General features: G+C 47.4%; 1 protein-coding gene across 2 annotated transcripts in view; it reads left to right on the top strand.

The window, feature by feature from the left end:
- LOC309341709 (solute carrier family 35 member F4) overlaps window positions 1–20,043 on the top strand; it is a 193,037-nt gene that overhangs the window by 146,020 nt on the left and 26,974 nt on the right. Inside the window, exons 5-8 of one of the 2 annotated variants that reach the window (XM_081861403.1) lie at window positions 5,803–5,928; window positions 9,514–9,706; window positions 12,951–13,040; window positions 14,549–15,048. In XM_081861403.1, the coding sequence (XP_081717529.1) occupies window positions 5,803–5,928; window positions 9,514–9,706; window positions 12,951–13,040; window positions 14,549–14,790 (651 nt within the window). In that variant the 3' untranslated portion in view covers window positions 14,791–15,048. Of the gene's footprint in view, window positions 1–5,802; window positions 5,929–9,513; window positions 9,707–12,950; window positions 13,041–14,548; window positions 15,049–20,043 lie in introns of those variants that run through there. The other variant, XM_081861402.1, reaches the window with a different exon arrangement.

The following is a 20,043-nucleotide window of genomic DNA, read 5'->3' on the forward strand; positions in this document are numbered from 1 at the left end:
AGACGAAAATGTCTTGCGAGATCTTGCAGGGCTTTTCCCCTCCCCCCCCCCTTTCCCAAGCCCTAAGCCGCTTATCAGCTGATCCGCTAAAAGCCGCTAAACCGCTAATAGCGCTAATCCGCTAAGCTGTCAATGGGCTTGCTTCGCAAGACGAAAAAACCGCTATACGAAGAGCCTCACGGAACGGATTAATTTCATCTTGCAAGGCACCACTGTAATAGTAGTAGTAATAATAATAATAATAATAATAATAATTTATTATTTATACCCCGTCCATCTGGCTGAGTTTCCCCAGCCGCTCTGGGCGTCTTCCGATCAAGTGTTAAAAACAATACAGCATTAAATATTAAAAACTTCCCTAAACAGGGCTGCCTTCAGATGTCTTATTATGCACATTTAATAATAATAATAATAATAATAATAATAATAATAATAATAATAATATCTGGCCGGGTTTCCCCAGCCACTCTGAGTGGCTCCCAACAGAATTAATGGTAATAATATTTTTTTAAAAAAATGATAAAACATCATATATTAAAAACTTTCCTTAAGAGGGCTGCCTTCAGATGTCTGATGGGAGGGCATTCCACAGGGCGGGCGCCACCACTGAGAAGGCACCCTTTCGGAAAGATAGAAAGATGTGTGCTGTAAGGGATTGTTTAAGAAGCAAATGCTACCCATCAGTATTAAAAGGAAAGGCTTTCATTAATGCCACCGTTCCTGATTTCTATTTCTGTATCACAACAAAGCCCCAAATGCTCTCCCAAAATAACCTGTGCATCTTTTCAACTCGCAGCACTGTCAATTAATGTTTGCCCTCGCCAGTTAAAATTGTCCTCCTGACGGCGAATTAACTGAACGAAAGCTTTCATGGGTTAATCTGTTGATTAAACCGATTTGAGCTTCCTGCTCCAGTGTTTATTCCATGGTTCTCTCTGTCCAATTTACTCTGCCCCTTAATGAACACACGTATAAACTAGATGAGGCAGATAAGCAAACTGGTGGGATGAGCTGATGGAGGAGGGTGGCTTCTGTGCCGTGATGCAGAATGAAGGAGCTGGGAGGGCCTTGTACAGTGGTGCTCTGCAAGACGAACGCCTCGCAAGACGGAAAACCCGCTAGACGAAAGGGTTTTCCGTTTTGGAGGCGCTTCGCAAAATGAATTTCCCTATGGGCTTGCTTCGCAAGACAAAAATGTCTTGCGAGTTCCTGCGGGTTTTTTTTCCTTTCCCCCCCTTTTTCTAAGCCGCTAAGCCGCTTATCAGCTGATCCGCTAAGCCGCTAAGCCGCTAAAAGCCGCTAAGCCGCTAATAGCTCTAATCCGCTAAGTTGTCAATGGGCTTGCTTCGCAAGACGAAAAAACCGCTAGACGAAGAGAATCACGGAACGGATTCTTTTCGTCTTGCGAGGCACCACTGTACATCTTTGTGGGGAATTGCAAGGAGAGAGGGGCTGTTACACTCAAGATCAGCTTGTGGGCCTCCCAAAGGCATCTAGGATGCTGGAGTGGAGAGTGTGGAGGGAGAAATTTGGTTCCGTTTGTATTTTAATATCTGCACTTCTCTGAATTTTGAGGTGCAGTTCTACAGCCAAGGAATGTACAGTGGTACCTCGGGTTACAGCAGTGGCGTAGCGTGGGTTGTCAGCACCCAGGGCAAGGCAAGTAATTTGCGCCCCCTAACCCGTGGATTTGTGCCCCCTAACCCTAACCCCCAGATGTTGCGCCCGGTGCGGCCGGCCCCCCCTGCACCCCCCACGCTACGCCACTGGGTTACAGACGCTTCAGGTTACAGACTCTGCTAACCCAGAAATAGTACCTCGAGTTATGAACTTTGCTTCAGGATAAGAACAGAAATTGCATGATGGCGGTGCTGCGGCAGCGGGAGGCCCCATTAGCTAAAGTGGTGCTTCAGGTTAAGAACAGTTTCAGGTTAAGAACGGACCTCCAGAACGAATTAAGTTCTTAACCCGAGGTATCACTGTATGGGGACGCGGGTGGCGCTGTGAGTTAAACCACAGAGCCTAGGACTTGCCGATCAGAAGGTCGGCAGTTTGAATCCCCGTGACGGGGTGAGCTCCCGTTGCTCGGTCCCTGCTCCTGCCAGCCCAGCAGTTTGAAAGCACGTCAAAGTGCAAGTAGATAAATAGGTACCGCTCCAGCGGGAAGGTAAACAGTGTTTCCATGTGCTGCTCTGGTTCACCAGAAGCGACGTAGTCATGCTGGCCACATGACCCTTTCCCTCGGCCAATAAAGCGAGATGAGCGCCGCAACCCCAGAGCTGGTCACGACTGGACCTAATGGTCAGGGGTCCCTTTACCTTTACCTTTACCACTGTATACAAAAATGCATGTTTTTTTGTAAGCATCTCCCCACAAACCCAGGGGTTATGTTCCTGGGAACCATGCGTATATGTGAAATCATATATGGTGGGGAACACCACCTAAAAAGCCTGTAAACAGCCCGTAAACCTCAGGAAACCCTTGAAAAACTCTTTTAAAAATCCGCCGACTCCACCACAATCACTCCCTCCAAACCTCCTTTCTCAAACTCCAACTCTCCCCGGGTCTCAAAGGTCGGTGCACCAGGCTCCTGGAATTGCAGTTGTAAAGGCCCCTGCAATGGCTAGCTGTTTCCCCACACTTTTCGCACAATTCTTGCAGTTTCCCTGCTCTTTCTGGGCCGTTCTAGCCCTTTACGCAGCTTTCTGCAGCTTTAAATCAATTTATTTGATTATTTTGCGGTGTCGCGTGTTATGCATGAGCTTAAGTGGGGAGACACCTGCACAAAAGAGCATTATAGTAAGGGAGACTGCTTAGCAGAAATATGTGTGTTTGGAGAATGAATTTGTGGTAGAATGCTTTCGAGGAAGATTAGGAAAATTCACGGAGGCTAAAGCTATCATGGCCGACTCTGCTCTGCTTGGAGGCAGTAATGCGGCTGAACATCAGTTGGTGCAAACCACAGGATGGGAGAGGGCTCTCGCACTCGGGTCCTGCCTGCAGGCTTCCTATGGGGACCTGGTTGGCCACTGTAAGAAAAGGATGCTAGATTAGATGGACCATGGGCTGGTCCAGCAGGAAGGCTCTTCTTGGGTTTTCATGGCTCCAAGGCTCTTCCTCAAGAAGCAGTCTCCTTCTCAGAGTGTAGCCCAAGTTGGCTCATGCCTCCTCCTCCTCCTCCTTCTTCTTCTTCTTCTTCTTCTTCTTCTTCCTCTTCCTCCTCCTCCTCCTCCTCCTCCTCCTCCTCCTCCTCCTCCTCCTCTTCTTCTTCTTCTTCTTCTTCTTCTTCTTCTTCTTTGGTGATCCCTCATAGCTGAGTAAGATTGTCTTCCATAAACACGGTTTTAAGAATGAGTCCATAAATGACTGTGGAGGCCAATTCTGGATCCACACACCCTTCCACAGTGGGGACATTGGTTCCCGGGCAGGAGTTGATCACAGTGAGGGTTTGCCAAGCATGCCTTCCTCTTAGCATGTTTCTCCCATTTGTCCTGAGTTTGAGCATCTTAAAAGTCCATGACACCTTTGGTAAAGGCTGTTGTACAACTGGAGCGCTCGCAGGCCAGTGTTTCCCAGTTGTCGGTGTTTATGCAACATTTTTTTTTAGTTTTGCCTTGAGAGAGTCTTTAAACCTCTTTTGTTGACCACCAGCATTATGCTTTCCATTTTTAAGTTGGAAATAGAGTAGTTGCTTTGGAAGATGACAATCAGGTGTCTGCACAACATGACCAGTCCAACGGAGTTGATGTTGAAGAACCATTGCTTCGACACTGGTGATCTTTGCTTCTTCCAGTACACTGGTATTAGTTCACCTGTCTTCCCAAGTGATGTGTAACATTTTTTGGAGACACCGTTGATGGAATCTTTCGATTTCTCACCCAAATGACAGTGTGCAATGTGCATAAATAGGCAAGTGACAAAGATGTAGCAAGATCTCAGAGGCTGCCTGCACCGTCGAGAAACACACACCAGCCACAGGTTCCCATTCACACTGTGTACCTTACAAAGTCCTTGATGAGTACTCCTCTTTCCCTGTTAGCCCCCAAAACCGTCATTCCTTCATCCATTGCAAAAGACCGATAACAGAAACAAATCTGGTTTGGGAGCAGCCTTGCCCAAATTGCTTTTAAATCTAAAATATCCTTAAAAATCAAAGAATCAAAGAATTGTAGGGTTGGAAAGCTACACCAGAGTTATCTAGTCCATCCCCGCAAGGCAGGAATCTCAGCTAAAGCATCCATAACTGATGGCCATTCAACCTATGCTGTTGAACAGCCCATACTGTCAGAGAGTTCTTCCTGAAAAAGTCCCTCCACCGAATTTTATGAAAAGAGGGGATGCACTGTAATAATAATAATAATAATAATAATAATAATAATAATAATAATAATAATAATTTATTTATTTATTTATTTATACCCCGCCCATCTGGCTGGGCTTCCCCAGCCACTCTGGGCAGCTTCCAACAAAACACTAAAATACAGTAATGCATCAAACATTAAAAGCTTCCCTAAACAGGGCTGCCTTCAGATGTCTTCTAAAAGTCTGGTAGTTGTTGTTCTCTTTGACATCTGGTGGGAGGGCGTTCCACAGGGCAGGTGCCACCACCGAGAAGGCCCTCTGCCTGGTTCCCTGTAATTTGGCTTCTCGCAGCGAGGGAACCGCCAGAAGGCCCTTGGAGCTGGACCTCAGTGTCTGGGATGAACGATGGGGGTGGAGACGCTCCTTCAGATATACTGTTACCAAGACAACCCCCTTGTTGTCCCCATAGTCTACACCGGGTGGGGTGGGGGTCCCAAAGTGGGCAGTGGGGTTACCGGGGTGGGGAACGCTAAGCGATATAAATGACTATTAGACTTTGCAAAGCTGGTATCGCAGGACGAAGTTCATCCATTTCGCTGAATGAATTAAGCTGAATAGTTTCAACTGGATTTTGAGTAAACGTGCAATTAATTGTTACTGTTCTGAATTTTATTTAGCCATTACCTAGAATCATAGAATCATAGAATAATAGAGTTGGAAGAGACCACAAGGGCCATCGAGTCCTTCCTTAGGGAGTCCTGCAAAGCACTATTCTGAATAAGAACAGGGAACAGGGAACAGGGGCAGAAGCAGTGTCCCAAAAAAGTTTGGGAACCACTGGCCTGTGCTTCCATTATGGTGGTCTGTCCCCACTCAGAGCCCCCTATTCAGAGGGAAAATATGAGAGAGAGAGAGAGAGAGAGAGAGAGAGAGAGAGAGAGAGAAAGAAATTAGTTTCTGGGCCCAATTCAACGTGCTGGTTTCGATTTATAAAGCCTTAAACAGCTCAGGACCTCAATACCTCAAGGACCGCCTCTCACCATAGGAACCTACCCGGACCCTAAAATCATCTTCTGAGTCCCTTCTTCATGTGGCCCAGGGGATGGCAACATAAGAACCGACCTTTTCTGTGGTGGCTCCCCATTTTGAGAACGCTCTCCCCAGTGCGGCTTGCCTGGGGCCTTCATTATATATTTTTAGGTGCCAGGTGAAAACGTTCCACCAGGCGTTTGGCTAATTAACATTATATGCCCTTTTAAATGTGGGGTTTTTTTAAGGGGGGGAGGTTATTGCTGAGTTTATTTTTTATTTTTATTTTTTTAGTATTTTTTATTTTTTATTTAGTATTTTGTGTTTTTTTACATTGTGAACTGCCCTAAGATCTACGGATGAAGGCCGGTATGCAAATTTAATGAACAAACCAACCAACCGACAAACCTCACGGCATCTCTTTCCAAGTGATAAAATTGCTCTAAATTTCTTTCTTTGTGGATTACGCAGATAGTTGCTGCAATCATGGCCATCACTGGAATCGTCATGATGGCGTACGCAGATGGTTTTCAGGGCGATTCGATTATCGGGGTCGCGTATGCTGTTGGGTCTGCATCAATGTCGGCGCTGTATAAGGTACCGTATTTTTCGCTCTATAACACGCACCCAACCATAACACGCACGTAGTTTTTAGAGGAGGAAAACAAGAAAAAAAATATTCTAAACGAAACAGTGGATGTATGATTTTTGTGGTTCATGCTGTGGCCACAGACATGTGATCTGACAGTGAGTTTGGAGTAGTCCAATGCAAAAATCCTGAGGATCCATGTGGATCCATGCTTTGTAACCACATTTTTGCACCACTGCGGCGCCAGGCAACAGTGGGTGCGTGATTTTTTTTGGTGCAAGATGTAGCCATGGACATGCTATGTGATCTGATGGTGAATTTGGGGTGACCCGGTACAAAAATCCTGAAGATCCATGTGGATCCGTGCTTTGTAACCACGTTTTAAGTGGGGAGGGAAGGAAAAGCACTCAAGGGACAAGGAGCACACGTGGGGTGTGTGGAGAAGGATGCTGCTAATAATGCAGAAGAGGGGTTTAAGGGGAGAAGCAGCACGCGTGGGGTGGGTGGAGAAGGATGCTGCTAATAATGCAGAAGAGGGGTATAAGGGGAGAAGGCTCCTCTCCTCTCCCGCTTTGCTCCTTTAAAGCAAGCAGGCTCTGCTTTTCTCCCTCCTCCCCGCTCATCCCCGGCTTAGCGAGCTGAAAAACTTTGCTGCTATTTAGCTAGCTGAGTGGGGAGGAGAGAGGGACAGAGAGCCTGCTTGTTTTAAAGGAACCAACCGGACAGGAGCCGCTTACACTCGTGTAAGCGGCTGCTCTCCCCTCCCGCTTTGCTCCTTTAAAGAAGCAGGCTCTCTGTCCCTCTCTCCTCCCCACTCAGCGGCTCTTCTCCCGCTTTGCTGTTTCAAAGTGAGCCATGGAGGAGGGAAGGAAGGGGAACCATGGATCCTCTGCTCACGACTGAAGCAGATTCCCCCCGCCACCTGTAGGCATTCCCTCCATAACACGCACAGACATTTCCCCTTACTTTCTAGAAGGAAAAAAGTGAGTGTTATGGTGCAAAAAATACGGTAAGTCCTTGCACACTTCCTTGCTATCTTAATGCTTTGAAGGCGGAGAGGAGCAAAATTCGACCTGCGCAAGAGCAAAGCAAGCTCTCCATGCTGTGAAGGCCCCTTCCTTCCTTCCTTCCTTCTCTTCCCTCACCTGATTTATATTCTGCGCCAGGTGCATCAGGGGAAAGTTACGACGGAGATAATTACTTTTGTGGCCCACCAAGGAATCAGCTTGGCTTCCCTTTATCGAGTCTTAATGAAAACTCTATTATTCTGCCGTGGTGAGATTAGCATCTGTGAGTCCCTAATTTTCTGCGCCGGTGTTTTTATCGACGCTCGCTGTGCATGAGTGGGAGAGCATGTTGAAATGTCGAAGGAGGACCCCTCGGGTGAGAGGAGGAAGGTCTCGCCCACGACGCCCCTCTTTTTTTGGAAGTCCAGCCTTAGAAGGACACGAGGGATTCTTTCCACGGCGCTAACAGTCAAGAAATGTCTGCAGTGAGGAATCAACTCTTGTCAAAAGTACCCTTACAAAGCTATGAGAAGGCTTGTCCTCCAGTCCTACTGGGTGGCGCTATAGTCTAAACCACTGTGCCTCTTGGGCTTGCCAATCAGAAGGTCAGCGGTTCAAATCACCGTGATGGAATGAGCTCCCATTGCTCTGTCCCACCTCCTGCCAACCTAGCAGTTCAAAAGCACGCCAGTGCGAGTAGATAAATAGGTACCACTGTGGCGGGAAGGTAAACGGTGTTTCCGTGCACTCTGGTTTCCATCACGGTGTCCCTTTGCGCCAGAAGCGGTTTAGTCCTGCTGGCCACATGATCCGGAAAGCTCTCTGCGGACAAACGCCGGCTCCCTCGGCCTGAAAGCGAGATGAGCGCAAAAACCCCATAGTTGCCTTTCACTGGACTCAAACGTCCAGGAGTCCTTTAAAGGTCCCCTGGCCATTAGGTCCAGTCATGGCCGACTCTGGGGTTGTGCGCTCATCTCGCTTTATTGGCCGAGGGAGCCGGCGTACAGCTTCCGGGTCATGTGACCAGCATGACTAAGCCGCTTCTGGCGAACCAGAGCAGCGCACAGAAACACCGTTTACCTTCCCGCCGGAGTGGTACCTATTTATCTACTTGCACTTTTACATGCTTTCGAACTGCTAGGCTGGCAGGAGCAGGGACCGAGCAATGGGAGCTCACCCCGTCGCGGGGATTCGAGCCGCCGACCTTCTGATCGGCAAGTCCTAGGCTCTGTGGTTTAACCCACAGTGCCACCTGTGTCCTTTAACTTTTACTTAAGTCTCTCAGCTTCTCCTAGGTGCGCTCCTGACAAGGCAGTTGCTGCCACAGAGCTGCATGCACCCTGCTTCTGCTTCTCTCTCTTCAATCCTCTCCTGGTCCCGGGAGACAATGGGGGCAGGAGGAGGAGTTGTGGAAGCCCTTGACTCTACCCTAGCCTGACCTCTCTCTCCTTCCTCCTGCACCCATTCTTCCCTCCCCAATCCTGAAGCCCCTGCTGCCTCTGCCTCTCATCTCTCAGCTGTTCTCCCGGTTCACTGATCCTTCCTTCCATGTCAGTCTCCAATCCCTCGTCTCCTTGTGCCCAGCCAGTCCCTGACCATGCCTCCCCACTTCAAGAGCTCTCTGCTATCTTCTGCAATGGGCACGACAAACTTTCAGCCTATGAACTCAAAGCAGCACCCAAGAGCTGGCTGGTTTCCCCCCGCCCCGGACTCTCCCAGGTCACGCCCACACAGGCCATGCCCCCATCCAGACCACGCCCCTCCACACTGGCCACACCCCCTCCTCACAGGCCACGCCCCTCACCAGCCCTGCCCTTATTGAGGTGGCCACTTCAGGTCGGAGCTTTTGCGTGTCCCAAAAGGACAACAAATTGCTATTTCAATGGGTAGATACCGTATTTTTCGCTCCATAGGGCGCACCTGACCATAGGGCGCACCTAGTTTTCAGAGAGGGAAATCAAGGGAAAAAATATGGTCCCCCCCCAGCTTTGGGAGCAACGGACACCTCACCTCAGCCTGTGTGCGTCTCTCAAACCTTCTCCCTGCTTCTGAATTCTGAATTCCCCACCTCCCGCAAAAGCCCACAGGAGCCGCACACCCTTTAAGGAGCATGTGGCTCCTGCGGGCTTTGTGACCAGGAGGGAGAAGGGACTGATGCAGCCAGTCAGTCTTCTTCCTGGGGAGAAGCCCCCAAGAGCCGCAGGGGCTTTTTCTGCCTGCCTCCCCGCTTCATTCGCTTCATAAGATGCACACACATTTCCCCTTACATTTTAGGAGGGAAAAAGTGCGCCTTATGGAGCGAAAAATACAGTAGTCGTAGAATTGTTGGGTTGGAAAGGGGTTCCAAGGGTCATCTAGTCCAACCCCCTTAAATTTAATATTGTCGTCTTCTTGCTTCCAGGATTCTGTGCCTCAGGTGTCAAAATAACTTGACCAGCTTTGGGGAAGTTGCACCATGACTTTGGGAGGGAGGCTAACCCTTTGCCGCACGGCCTCGGGCACCAAAGTATCTTGAGTTACTCTGTTCCCCAGCGACCGGGGAGGTTACACTCAGTCTGAATTGTTTCCCCCTTTCCCCCCATTTAGGTTCTGTTCAAGATGTTCCTTGGGAGCGCAAACTTTGGAGAAGCAGCCCATTTCATTTCTACGCTTGGCTTTTTCAACTTGGTCTTCCTTTCCTTTACACCGATCATCCTGTATTTCACCAAGGTGGAGTATTGGTCTCCCTTCTCGGCCGTTCCCTGGGGCTACCTGTGCGGAATAGCTGGCCTCTGGCTAGGTATTTATCCCTATTTTATTTCTTTACCTGAACGTTTACGATTTGCACAACCGTCTCAAGGTGGCTGCGTGGAAGGTGGAGCGAGCTTGCTTTCCCTGCTCCGGAGGGCAGGATCCGAACCAACGGATTCGAATGACGAGAAAGGAGACTCTGACTAAACATCAATAAGAACTTTCTGACAGGAAGAGCTGTTCAACAGTGGAACAGACTCCGTGACAATTGTCAGGGATGATGAGAGGTCCAACAATATCTGGCTGATCACAGGTTTCCCATCCCATTCGCTCTACGCGGGGCTGCCCTTGAAGCTGACCCAGAAACTCCAGCGGGTGCAGAATGCTGCAGCGAGGCTCCTCACGGGGTCTCTGCCATGGGAGCATATTCACCCAGTGCTTTTCAAACTGCACTGGCTCCCGGTAGAGTACAGGGTCACATTTAAGGTGCTGCTTTTGACCTTTAAAGCCCTTCACAGCCTAGGACCCTCGTACCTACGGGACCGCCTCTCCTGGTCTGCCCCACGGAGAGCCTCAAGGTCCATAAATAGCAACACCCTAGTGGTCCCGGGCCCTAAGGAAGTTAGATTAGCCTCAACCAGGGCAGGGCCTTTTCAACACTGGCCCCGGCCTGGTGGAACGCTCTGTCTCATGAGACCAGGGCCCGGCAGGATCTGATTTCTTTCCGCAGGGCCTGTAAGACAGAGTTGTTCCACCTGGCCTTTGGCTTGGAATCAACTTGATCCCCTCCCCCTCTTTCTTTTTTCCTTTCTCATCCTGTGATGAGGCTGCATTTAATGTTTCAGTGTTTTAATGTTGTATTTGAATCTTGTTTTTAAGTTGTATTCATTCAACTTGTTTTTATTAATGCTTGTTAGCCGCCCTGAGCCCGGCCTTGGCTGGCGAGGGCGGGGTATAAATAAAAATTATTATTATTATTATCCCTGATCTATATTATTATTATTATTATTATTATTATTATTAGCTAAATGTATTGGTTGCTTTTTTTCTTGCCAAAGGCAACTGAAAGCAACAAACAAACAACTGACAGCCCACCCACAGATATGTTAAAACGAAGAAGAAAACAGAAAAAATAATATATTTATTTCCTTGATGGATTACACGTTGCATAGTTCTTACTGGAGGGCTTTCAAGAGGGAGGGGCGGTAAGATGAAGGTGACACATTTTTTTATGTTTATTAGCTACGAGCTGGGAAAGGGCTGTAGCTCAATAGTGGAGCAACTGCTTTGAGTGCAGAAGGTCCCATTCAGGCTGAGTGAGGCATGCGCCTAACTTTCAAGTCCCGCTCCTTTCGACGAAGGGCTGCAGCCCTAGTTCATTTTGCTGGGGGATGTGCCCTATAAAACCCTGTGGGACTTTAGGTAAAGGCCACAGCTCAGCAAGAGAACATCTGCTTTGCATGCAGACGGTCCCAACCTGTCAGAGACGTTCCCCTTCTGACAGACAAGAGAGGAATCCAGAAGGGAAGGGGAAGAGTCAGAGAGTACAGTTGTACCTCCGGTTTTGGATGGGAACCATTCCGGAGCTCTGGTCGGATCCCGAGGTTTTCGCAAGAGGAGGTACCTGTTCTGCACATGCGCGCAGGGTGAAACCCGGAAAAATACCGTATTTTTTGCTCTATAAGACTCACTTTTCCCCTCCTAAAAAGTAAGGGGAAATGTGTGTGCGTCTTATGGGGCGAATGCAGGCTGCACAGCTATCCCAGAAGCCAGAACAGCAAGAGGGATTGCTGCTTTCACTGCGCAGCGATCCCTCTTGCTGTTCTGGCTTCTGAGATTCAGAATATTTTTTCTTTCTTGTTTTCCTCCTCCAAAAACTAGGTGCGTCTTATGGTCTGGTGCGTCTTATAGAGCAAAAAATACGGTACTTCCGGGTTTGCCGTGAGCATATCCTGAAGGATACGTAACCAGAGGGGCTCGTAAGTAGAGGTACCTATTCCTTCACACAGTGAAAGCGAGATAAACTTATCTCACTCAGGAATGCAGCCTGGCAGTTCTGAAAGTAACACAGAGCGGAAAGAAGAGGATGCAACAGAAGAGGGGAAAGGGATAGTAGGAACAGTCTCTCCGAAAAGTTGGGAATCGAGTTGTTTGGCAGAAAAGCGCATGACAGGAAAAAGGTGGGGGGGAAAGGTGGAGAGTATCTTGCTACAACCGGAAAAAGAAGCTAGATCCGTCAACTGACTCCGAAGGTGACGAATGAGCGAATGAAGCTCAGACTGCTGAGCCCTGTAATTGCTGAATAAATCTGAAGTAATAAAGCTGTCAGAGGCTGCGTCTTGTGTGGGAGAGACTATCAAACCTGACACCCCCCCCAGCTTTTTCAAATGGATGACATTCCCAACCCAATCTCGAGATGCTAGGTAATCTGTTTGTATTCTCCGTGAATTTGTTTAATCCTCTCTTCACGCCATCCAAAGAAGCGGCCGTCACTGTCTCAAGTGGGAGGGAGTTCCGCAGTCTTTCTTGACTTTTCCCAAAATTCAAAGTCCCAAACTCTATAACCTTTCCTCATAGGGCAGTTGCTCCATCCGATTCATCATTTTGGTTGTCCTTTCCTGAACAGGTGGGATTTGTCATCCAGGCGTCAGCAAACTTTTTCAGCAGGGGGCCGGTCCACTGTCCCTCAGACCTTGTGGGGGGCCGGACTATATTTTTTTTTGGGGGGGGGAAATGAATGAATTCCTTTGCCCCACAAATAACCCAGAGATGCATTTTAAATAAAAGGACACATTCTACTCATGTAAAAACACGCTGATTCCCGGACTATCTGCGGACTGGATTGAGAAGGTGATTGGGCCAGATCCAGCCCCCGAGCCTTCGTTTGCCAACCCATGATCTAGAACCTTAGGAGGACAAGGCACTCTGGAAGAAAGATTTATTCACCGTATTTTTTTGCTCTATAAGACTCACTTTTTCCCTCCCAAAAAGTAAGGGGAAATGTGTGTGCGTCTTATGGAGCGAATGCAGGCTGCGCAGCTATCCCAGAAGCCAGAACAGCAAGAGGGATTGCTGCTTTCACTGTGCAGCGATCCCCCTTGCTGTTCTGGCTTCTGAGATTCAGAATATTTTTTTTCTTGATTTCCTCCTCCAAAAACTAGGTGCATCTTGTGGTCTGGTGTGTCTTATAAAGCGAAAAATACGGTGTTTGCCGCTTCTGATCCTGGTGGTATAGAAGATCTATTTTTCTTCTTCTTCTTCACAACCTCCCACTTTGCTCTTTTTCTCCGCAGCTTTCAACATCCTGGTGAACGTCGGAGTTGTGCTTACCTACCCAATCTTAATATCTATCGGGACCTTGCTCAGTGTTCCCGGCAATGCAGGTATAAATAATGCCTTTTGATCAATGCAGTGGCTCTGTGTGTGGCCCAGGTTACTTGCTTATTCATTTACATAAAATTCCTAAGCCACCCCCCCTAATAAATTGAAATAAATGTTTAAAAGCACCTTTTCAAAACGAAAACAAAAACCCAGAGTCCTTTTTGTTGGGGATAATTCAGATGGAAATTCCCAGGTGTCAAAAAAGGTTATTTATGTATGCCACTACTGCGGCCTGTGTATTGTTAGCCCAAAAATGGAAAATGAGTGAGGTCCCAGCAAAAGAAGAATGGCATTTTAAACTGATGGAATATGCAGTTTGCTGATCTAACGTATAGAATAAGAGAACAAGAACAACATTCATTTAAAGAAGATTGGGAAATGTTTATTGACTGTATGGGGGGGAAATTGTGTACACTTGAAAATGCTGGCAGCATTCAGATAAATTCAACTGTGTGAATAAGTTACGATGGGTGTAATAATGGAATATACTGAATAATTTAGTTTAGTTTATGCTCCCCTGACCATAGCTGTCAACCTTCCCTTTTTTTGCTGGAAATTCCCTTATTTCAGTGCCGTTTCCCACTGCTTCCTGCTACTACTGTTTTTGTTTTGGGGGGACGGGGGCTGGTGGGTGTGGAGGACTCCCTGGTCCTGAATGGGGTAACTGTGCCCCTGAAGGACCAGGTGCACAGCTTGGGAGTCACAGCTGTCCATGGAGGCACAGTCAATTCTGTATCCAGGGCAGCTGTCTACCTGCTCCACCTGGTATGCAGGCTAAGACCCTCCCTGCCCGCAGTCTGTCACACCAGAGTGGCGCATGCGCTAATTATCTCCCGCTTGGACTACTGCAATGTGCTCTACGTGGGGCTACCTTTGAAGGTGACCCGGAAACTACAACTAATCCAGAATGCGGCAGCTAGACTGGTGACTGGGAGTGGCCCCCGAGACCTACATTGGCTCCCAGTACGTTTCCGAGCACAATTCAAAGTGTTGGTGCTGACCTTTAAAGCCCTAAATGGCCTCAGTCCAGTATACCTGAAGGAGCATCTCCACCTCCATCGTTCTGCCCGGACACTGAGGTCCAGCTCCGAGGGCCTTCTGGCAGTTCCCTCCCTGCGAGAAGCAAAGTTACAGGGAACCAGGCAGAGGGCCTTCTCGGTGGTGGTGCCTGCCCTGTGGAACGCCCTCCCACCAGATGTCAAAGAGATAAACAACTACCTGACATTCAGAAGACATCTGAAGGCAGCCCTGTTCAGGGAAGTTTTTAATGTATGACATATTAGTGTATTTTTGGTCTTTGTGGAAGCCGCCCAGAGTGGCTGGGGAAACCCAGCCAGATGGGCGGGGTACAAATAATAAATTATTATTACTATCCCGGATTGTTAGATATCCCGTAGACTGTCCCCAGGACAGGTGAGGCTGCTGGTCCCTTATTTTCAAATCTAAAAGTTGACAACTATGCCCCTGACCCCATCTCTCGCTAATTTCCTTGCTCCCCTTTTCTCCCCAGCTGTTGATCTTCTCAAACGCGAGGTGATCTTCAGCGTGGTCCGTTTGGGGGCCACCACCATCATCTGCCTCGGGTTCCTGCTTATGCTCCTTCCTGAGGAATGGGACGAGATCACGCTGCGATTCATCAACAGCCTGAAAGAGAAGAAGGGCGAAGACCACCCTGAGGACGTCACGGACTCGAGCGTCCACTTCCGCAGCAGAAGTCGAGTCAACGGGACTGTGTCTATACCGCTGGCTTAGAGCCGGCCGGGCTTCAAGTTGCGTGCACGCCAATGTATATTCTGTGAATATGATTTAATAATTCCCTCCCCCCCCTCGCCCACTTGTATGCTTTAAAAAGAGACAGCTTTATTTTAAACAGGAATGGATTGTAAATTCAACGCTAAACACATCAGATACCTAAGCTGTTTACATTTGTACACTTTATCCAGGAGTAGGTGCAAATAAGGACAATAAATTCATTTTTATACAGAAACGCAAATAAAAGAAAGCTATATATGTCTGTGTTTCGTGCGGGGGGTTGGCGTTTGGAATTTGCAAAAAGCGCCGTGGGCACCAGCTACAAAATGGCTGCTGTGGGAGTGTTGGGGGACACAAAATGGCGGCCACGGAGGACAGACGTGGTGGGACACAAAATGGCTGCCACATCTAAAAGAGCGGTAGAAGGGGCCGGTCCACAAAAAGCAGCCTGTCGATGGGAAAAGGCACCTACAGCACCCACCGCTGCGATTGCGGTCAGAGGGGGCCCTTGGTGCCTCTCCTCAGTTCAGAAGGGAAGGGATGGAGGGAATCCAGTTGTGGCATCTAATGAAATTGGGGGGGGGGTTCCCTTGAAGGGGGTTGGCTCAGTGTAGAAGAGGCCAAATGAGTGCAAATGGGAACCGACTGGGTAGATTGTGGGAGCTACTGGAGGGTGCATTGTGATTCATTTATAGATATAGATATATATATATATATATATATATATATATATATATATATATGCTTTCGTAGATTTTCACGGGTACTGGAATGCAGGTTTTGGTGTCCTCGGGTGTCTTCCCGTGTAAAAGTTGGGGTGTCTAGGCGACGTTTCGACGAGGTCTCACTCGTCATCTTCAGGCTGGTGCTTTCGGCTTCTTGTTACTGGAACAGAGCAGGATCTCAGTGTTTGAGTTCCTATAAATACTGTAGAGGGGGTGTGGTGTATAGCCTCCAATGTTCTGGGCAGAGAGGAAGTTCCCAGGTTAGTGTGCCTTTTCTTCTTTTGTTCCTTAATTACTTGAGAGGTATCTTGAGTGATTTCTTGAGTGATATCCTGAGTACCACTTAGGTGGGTCATTATATATATATACCTCGCCCATTTTGCTGGGTCTCCCCAGCCACTCTGGGTGGCTTCCAACAAAATATTCTTCTTTCTTCTTTGGTGATCACTCCTAGCTAAGTAAGATTGTCTTCCACAAACACGGTTTTAGCAATGTGTCCGTAAGTGACTGTGGAGGCCAATTCTGGACCCATGTCCTTCCACAGTGGGTACAAGTGTGCCTTCCTCTTAGAACGTTTCTTCCTTGCGTCCTGAGTTCGAGCATCTTCAAAATCCCAACAGAATATTAAAAACACGATAAAACATCAGTCCTTAAAAACTTCCCTAAAAAGGGCTTCCTTCAGGGGCACAGTTGTCCCATTCAGGACCAGGGAGTCCTCCACACCTGCACACCTGTCCCCCCAAAACAGTACTTCTGTCTTGTCAGGATTCAACCTCAATCCATTAGCAGCCATCCAATCGCCTCCAGACACTCACACAGGACCTTCACCGCCTTCACTGGTTCTGATTTGAAAGAGAGGTAAAGTTGGGTATCATCTGCATATTGATGGACACCCAGCCCAAACCTCCTGATGATCTCTCCCAGCGGCTGCATGTAAATGTTGAAAAGCATGGGGGAGAGGACAGAACCCTGAGGCACCCCACAAGTGAGAGCCCAGGGGTCTGAACACTCATCCCCCAACACCGCTTTCTGGACACGGCCCTGAAGAAAGGAGCAAAACCACTGCAGAACAGTGCCCCTATAACAGTGCCCATAACCGCCACAAGGTTAATAAAAGCTTTGGAGAGTTTATCCTGATCAGGGAAACAGCACCAGCAGAGTGTTCATTAAAGGTAAAGGGTAAAGGGACCCCTGACCATTAGGTTCAGTCGTGACCGACTCTGGGGTTGCGGCGCTCATCTCGCTTTATTGGCCGAGGGAGCCGGCGAACAGCTGGTCATGTGGCCAGCATGACTAAGCCGCTTCTGGCGAACCAGAGCAGCGCACGGAAATGCTGTTTACCTTCCCGCCGGAGCGGTACCTATTTATCTACTTGCACTTTGACATGCTTTCGAACTGCTAGGTTTGCAGGAGCAGGGACCGAGCAACGGGAGCTCACCCCGTCATGGGGATTCGAACGGCCAACCTTCTCATCGGCATGTTCTAGGCTCTGTGGTTTAACCCACAGTGCCAGCTGCGTCCCTAGAGTGTTCATTGCTACAGCCCAAATCCACTTCACAGACACACTTTTATAGGTGCTTTAATGTTGGAAAACCCAATCTTAGATCTTTGGTGGTGTGTTGAGTTTCACACCAGTGTGCATTTTCCAGAATGGTAAAGGTAAAGCACTCCTGACAGTTAAGTCTAGTCGTGGACAACTCTGGTGTTGCGGCGCTCATCTGGCTTTACAGGCCAAGGGAGCTGGCGTTTGTCTGCAGACAGTTTTTCTGGGTCATGTGGCCAGCATGACTAAGCTGCTTTTGGCGCAACGGAATACCAAAACCAGAGCAGCGCACAGAAACACTGTTTACCTTCCTGCCGCAGCGGTACCTATTTATCTACTTGCACTTTGGGGCATGCTTTCGAACTGCTAGGTTGGCAGGAGCTGGGACAGAGCAATTGGAATTCATCCCGTCTTGGGGATTCGAACTGCTGACCTTCTGATCGGCAAGCCCAAGAGGCTCAGTGGTTTTAAACAAGACTCCACTGGGGATTTAAGGATGAGACTTCATTTTTAAGTGAACTGAGCTGGTTCACACACCTTGGACTAATACACAGAGTGGAACATTATTATTATTGTGATTTCAGACTTTTCTCCCTTTGAATTCAGTCTCTGGCACCACAATGTGTCAGAACAACAATAAGCATTTTGGGATGAGATAGGGTAAGACCTATGTACATTGGGATAAGATATTTATTTAAATACATGTTGTGGTTTAAAGGTGTATTTAAATATGAATTTTCATAAGGATTTTTTTTTTAATGCACAACAGGACAGGGCAGACCTTTGAATAAACCCATGTGGAACTGATAGGGATTTGAAACTGACTGATCCATTCATTTCTACAACAACCCAGGCTAGGGGTGGGGAGAAATCTGATTCAGATTGCATATGAATGTGAACCTACCTAAGCCACATATTCCGAAACACTACATGAACTGAAACACAGCCATCTTTTGAAATTTGCACTTTCTCAAATTTTGCAGTGCAGTCCTCCAGCCAAATAATGTGTATTTAAAAAAATAAACCAAAATGCATCTATTGGAGTGGAAGTGCACACACTTGTGAAAATAATATAAATTAATTGTGTTGAGTATAATTGCATACAGGTATGTGTATATCAGAAATTCACACTAAAATGCTGGTGAAGAACTGATGCAGAACCGAAGACTGGAAAAATGAGAAAGTGAAACTGACAGATTTCCCTGTCCTTAACCCAGACAGAGTCTTACTCTCACCACCTATGAAAACAAGGGCGTAGATATCCTATTTTTGCAGACGAGCTTCAATGATCCGGAAGCAAAGCAATCCGCTAACTTAATTTTTTGCTGGGCGAAAACTGCCTTGGCGCTCCGAGCAAAGAAAAATACAATTTGACAAATGAGGCAGCTGTGAGATTGCATTCGTCGGCTCGTAAGGGCAATCAAGCCTCTCTCTGTCTCTGACGGGGAAAACAAAACGTGTGGCGAATAATGTCAGCTTGAGAAGCTTCGCAGAAACACAATAATGCATTTCCAAAAAGCTCTGGAAGGAAGCGGTGACAGCGGCGATGGCCTCTCATCGCAGTTCATATGCAACAGTTTATTTCTCTTCAAATTCATCTCTGCTGCAAACATGCTGCCGGTGGTACTGTGAACTCCAGGCAAGATCTAATGAAATCTAGGAAACAGAGCGATGTGCTGTAATCTCTGGACTATCACATTATACCACAATATTTCTCGGTGTTATTTGATCAGTTTCATGGTGTGACACGGGGCTTGACTGCCGTTCTTTGCTGCCACAGAATTGAAATCAGGGCCAGATTTAGGTTTGATGAGGCCCTAAGCTACTGAAGATAATTTGTCAACAACAAATTGTCGCTTTTTTGTGTTGAATATATGCTATATGGTAATTGATGGACTTAATAGGTATCTCAAGCCATTTGCACCTGTTGCCATGCAATCAGTACATAAACACACAAAACGTAACTGGCTGTACTTTTGAATAAATAAGGTATGCTATTCATTGTATCAATTTGTAGATTTCAACAGAAGTCTCATATAGTTCAATGAAAAAAACAGAAGACCCAGTGGATAAGTTAATACTCTAGTCAGTTCATGCATAAGATCCTCTATCCTGTATTACTACATATGGTATATACAGTTGTTTATGGTTTTTTACATTTATTTTGCTGTAAAAATGTGTGAGATTACAATATTGAGATTACCTAGAGTCTGTTTTACTGATGAAGCCTAGGATGGCGAAACAAAGCTAATATTCCGGAAATCCTTGTCTGAGACTCTGCGAAAGGATTCTGTGGAACTATAACAACCCTTCATGTGGATTATTGGACTCTTTGAACAGACAGGTGGAATAGATACTTATACATGCATGGACCTCATAGAATCATAGAGTTGGAAGAGACCACAAGGGCCATCGAGTCCAACCCCCTGCCAAGCAGGAAACACCATCAGAGCACTCCTGACATATGGTTGTCAAGCTTCTGCTTAAAGACCTCCAAAGAAGGAGACTCCACCACACTCCTTGGCAGCAAATTCCACTGTCAAACAGCTCTTACTTCAGGAAGTTCTTCCTAATGTTTAGGTGGAATCTTCTTTCTTGTAGTTTGGAACCATTGCTCCGTGTCCGCTTCTCTGGAGCAGCAGAAAACAACCTTTCTCCCTCCTCTATGTGACATCCTTTTATATATTTGAACATGGCTATCATATCACCCCTTAACCTCCTCTTCTCCAGGCCAAACATGCCCAGCTCCCTTAGCCGTTCCTCATAAGGCATCGTTTCCAGGCATTGACCATTTTGGTTGCCCTCCTCTGGACACGTTCCAGTTTGTCAGTGTCCTTCTTGAACTGTGGTGCCCAGAACTGACTAGAGAATGAACTAATCCACTGGGTTTTCTGCTTTTTGTTGTTGAACTTTACAAGATGGGTGACACCTGGCTTGAGAGCAGTAACACTCAAATGGAGGTGTGGCACTCAAATCAGAAGCACA

The sequence above is a fragment of the Podarcis erhardii genome (genome assembly GCF_964252035.2).
Source record: "Podarcis erhardii genome assembly, chromosome: 1".
In the NCBI taxonomy this organism is placed as follows: Eukaryota; Metazoa; Chordata; class Lepidosauria; order Squamata; family Lacertidae; genus Podarcis; species Podarcis erhardii.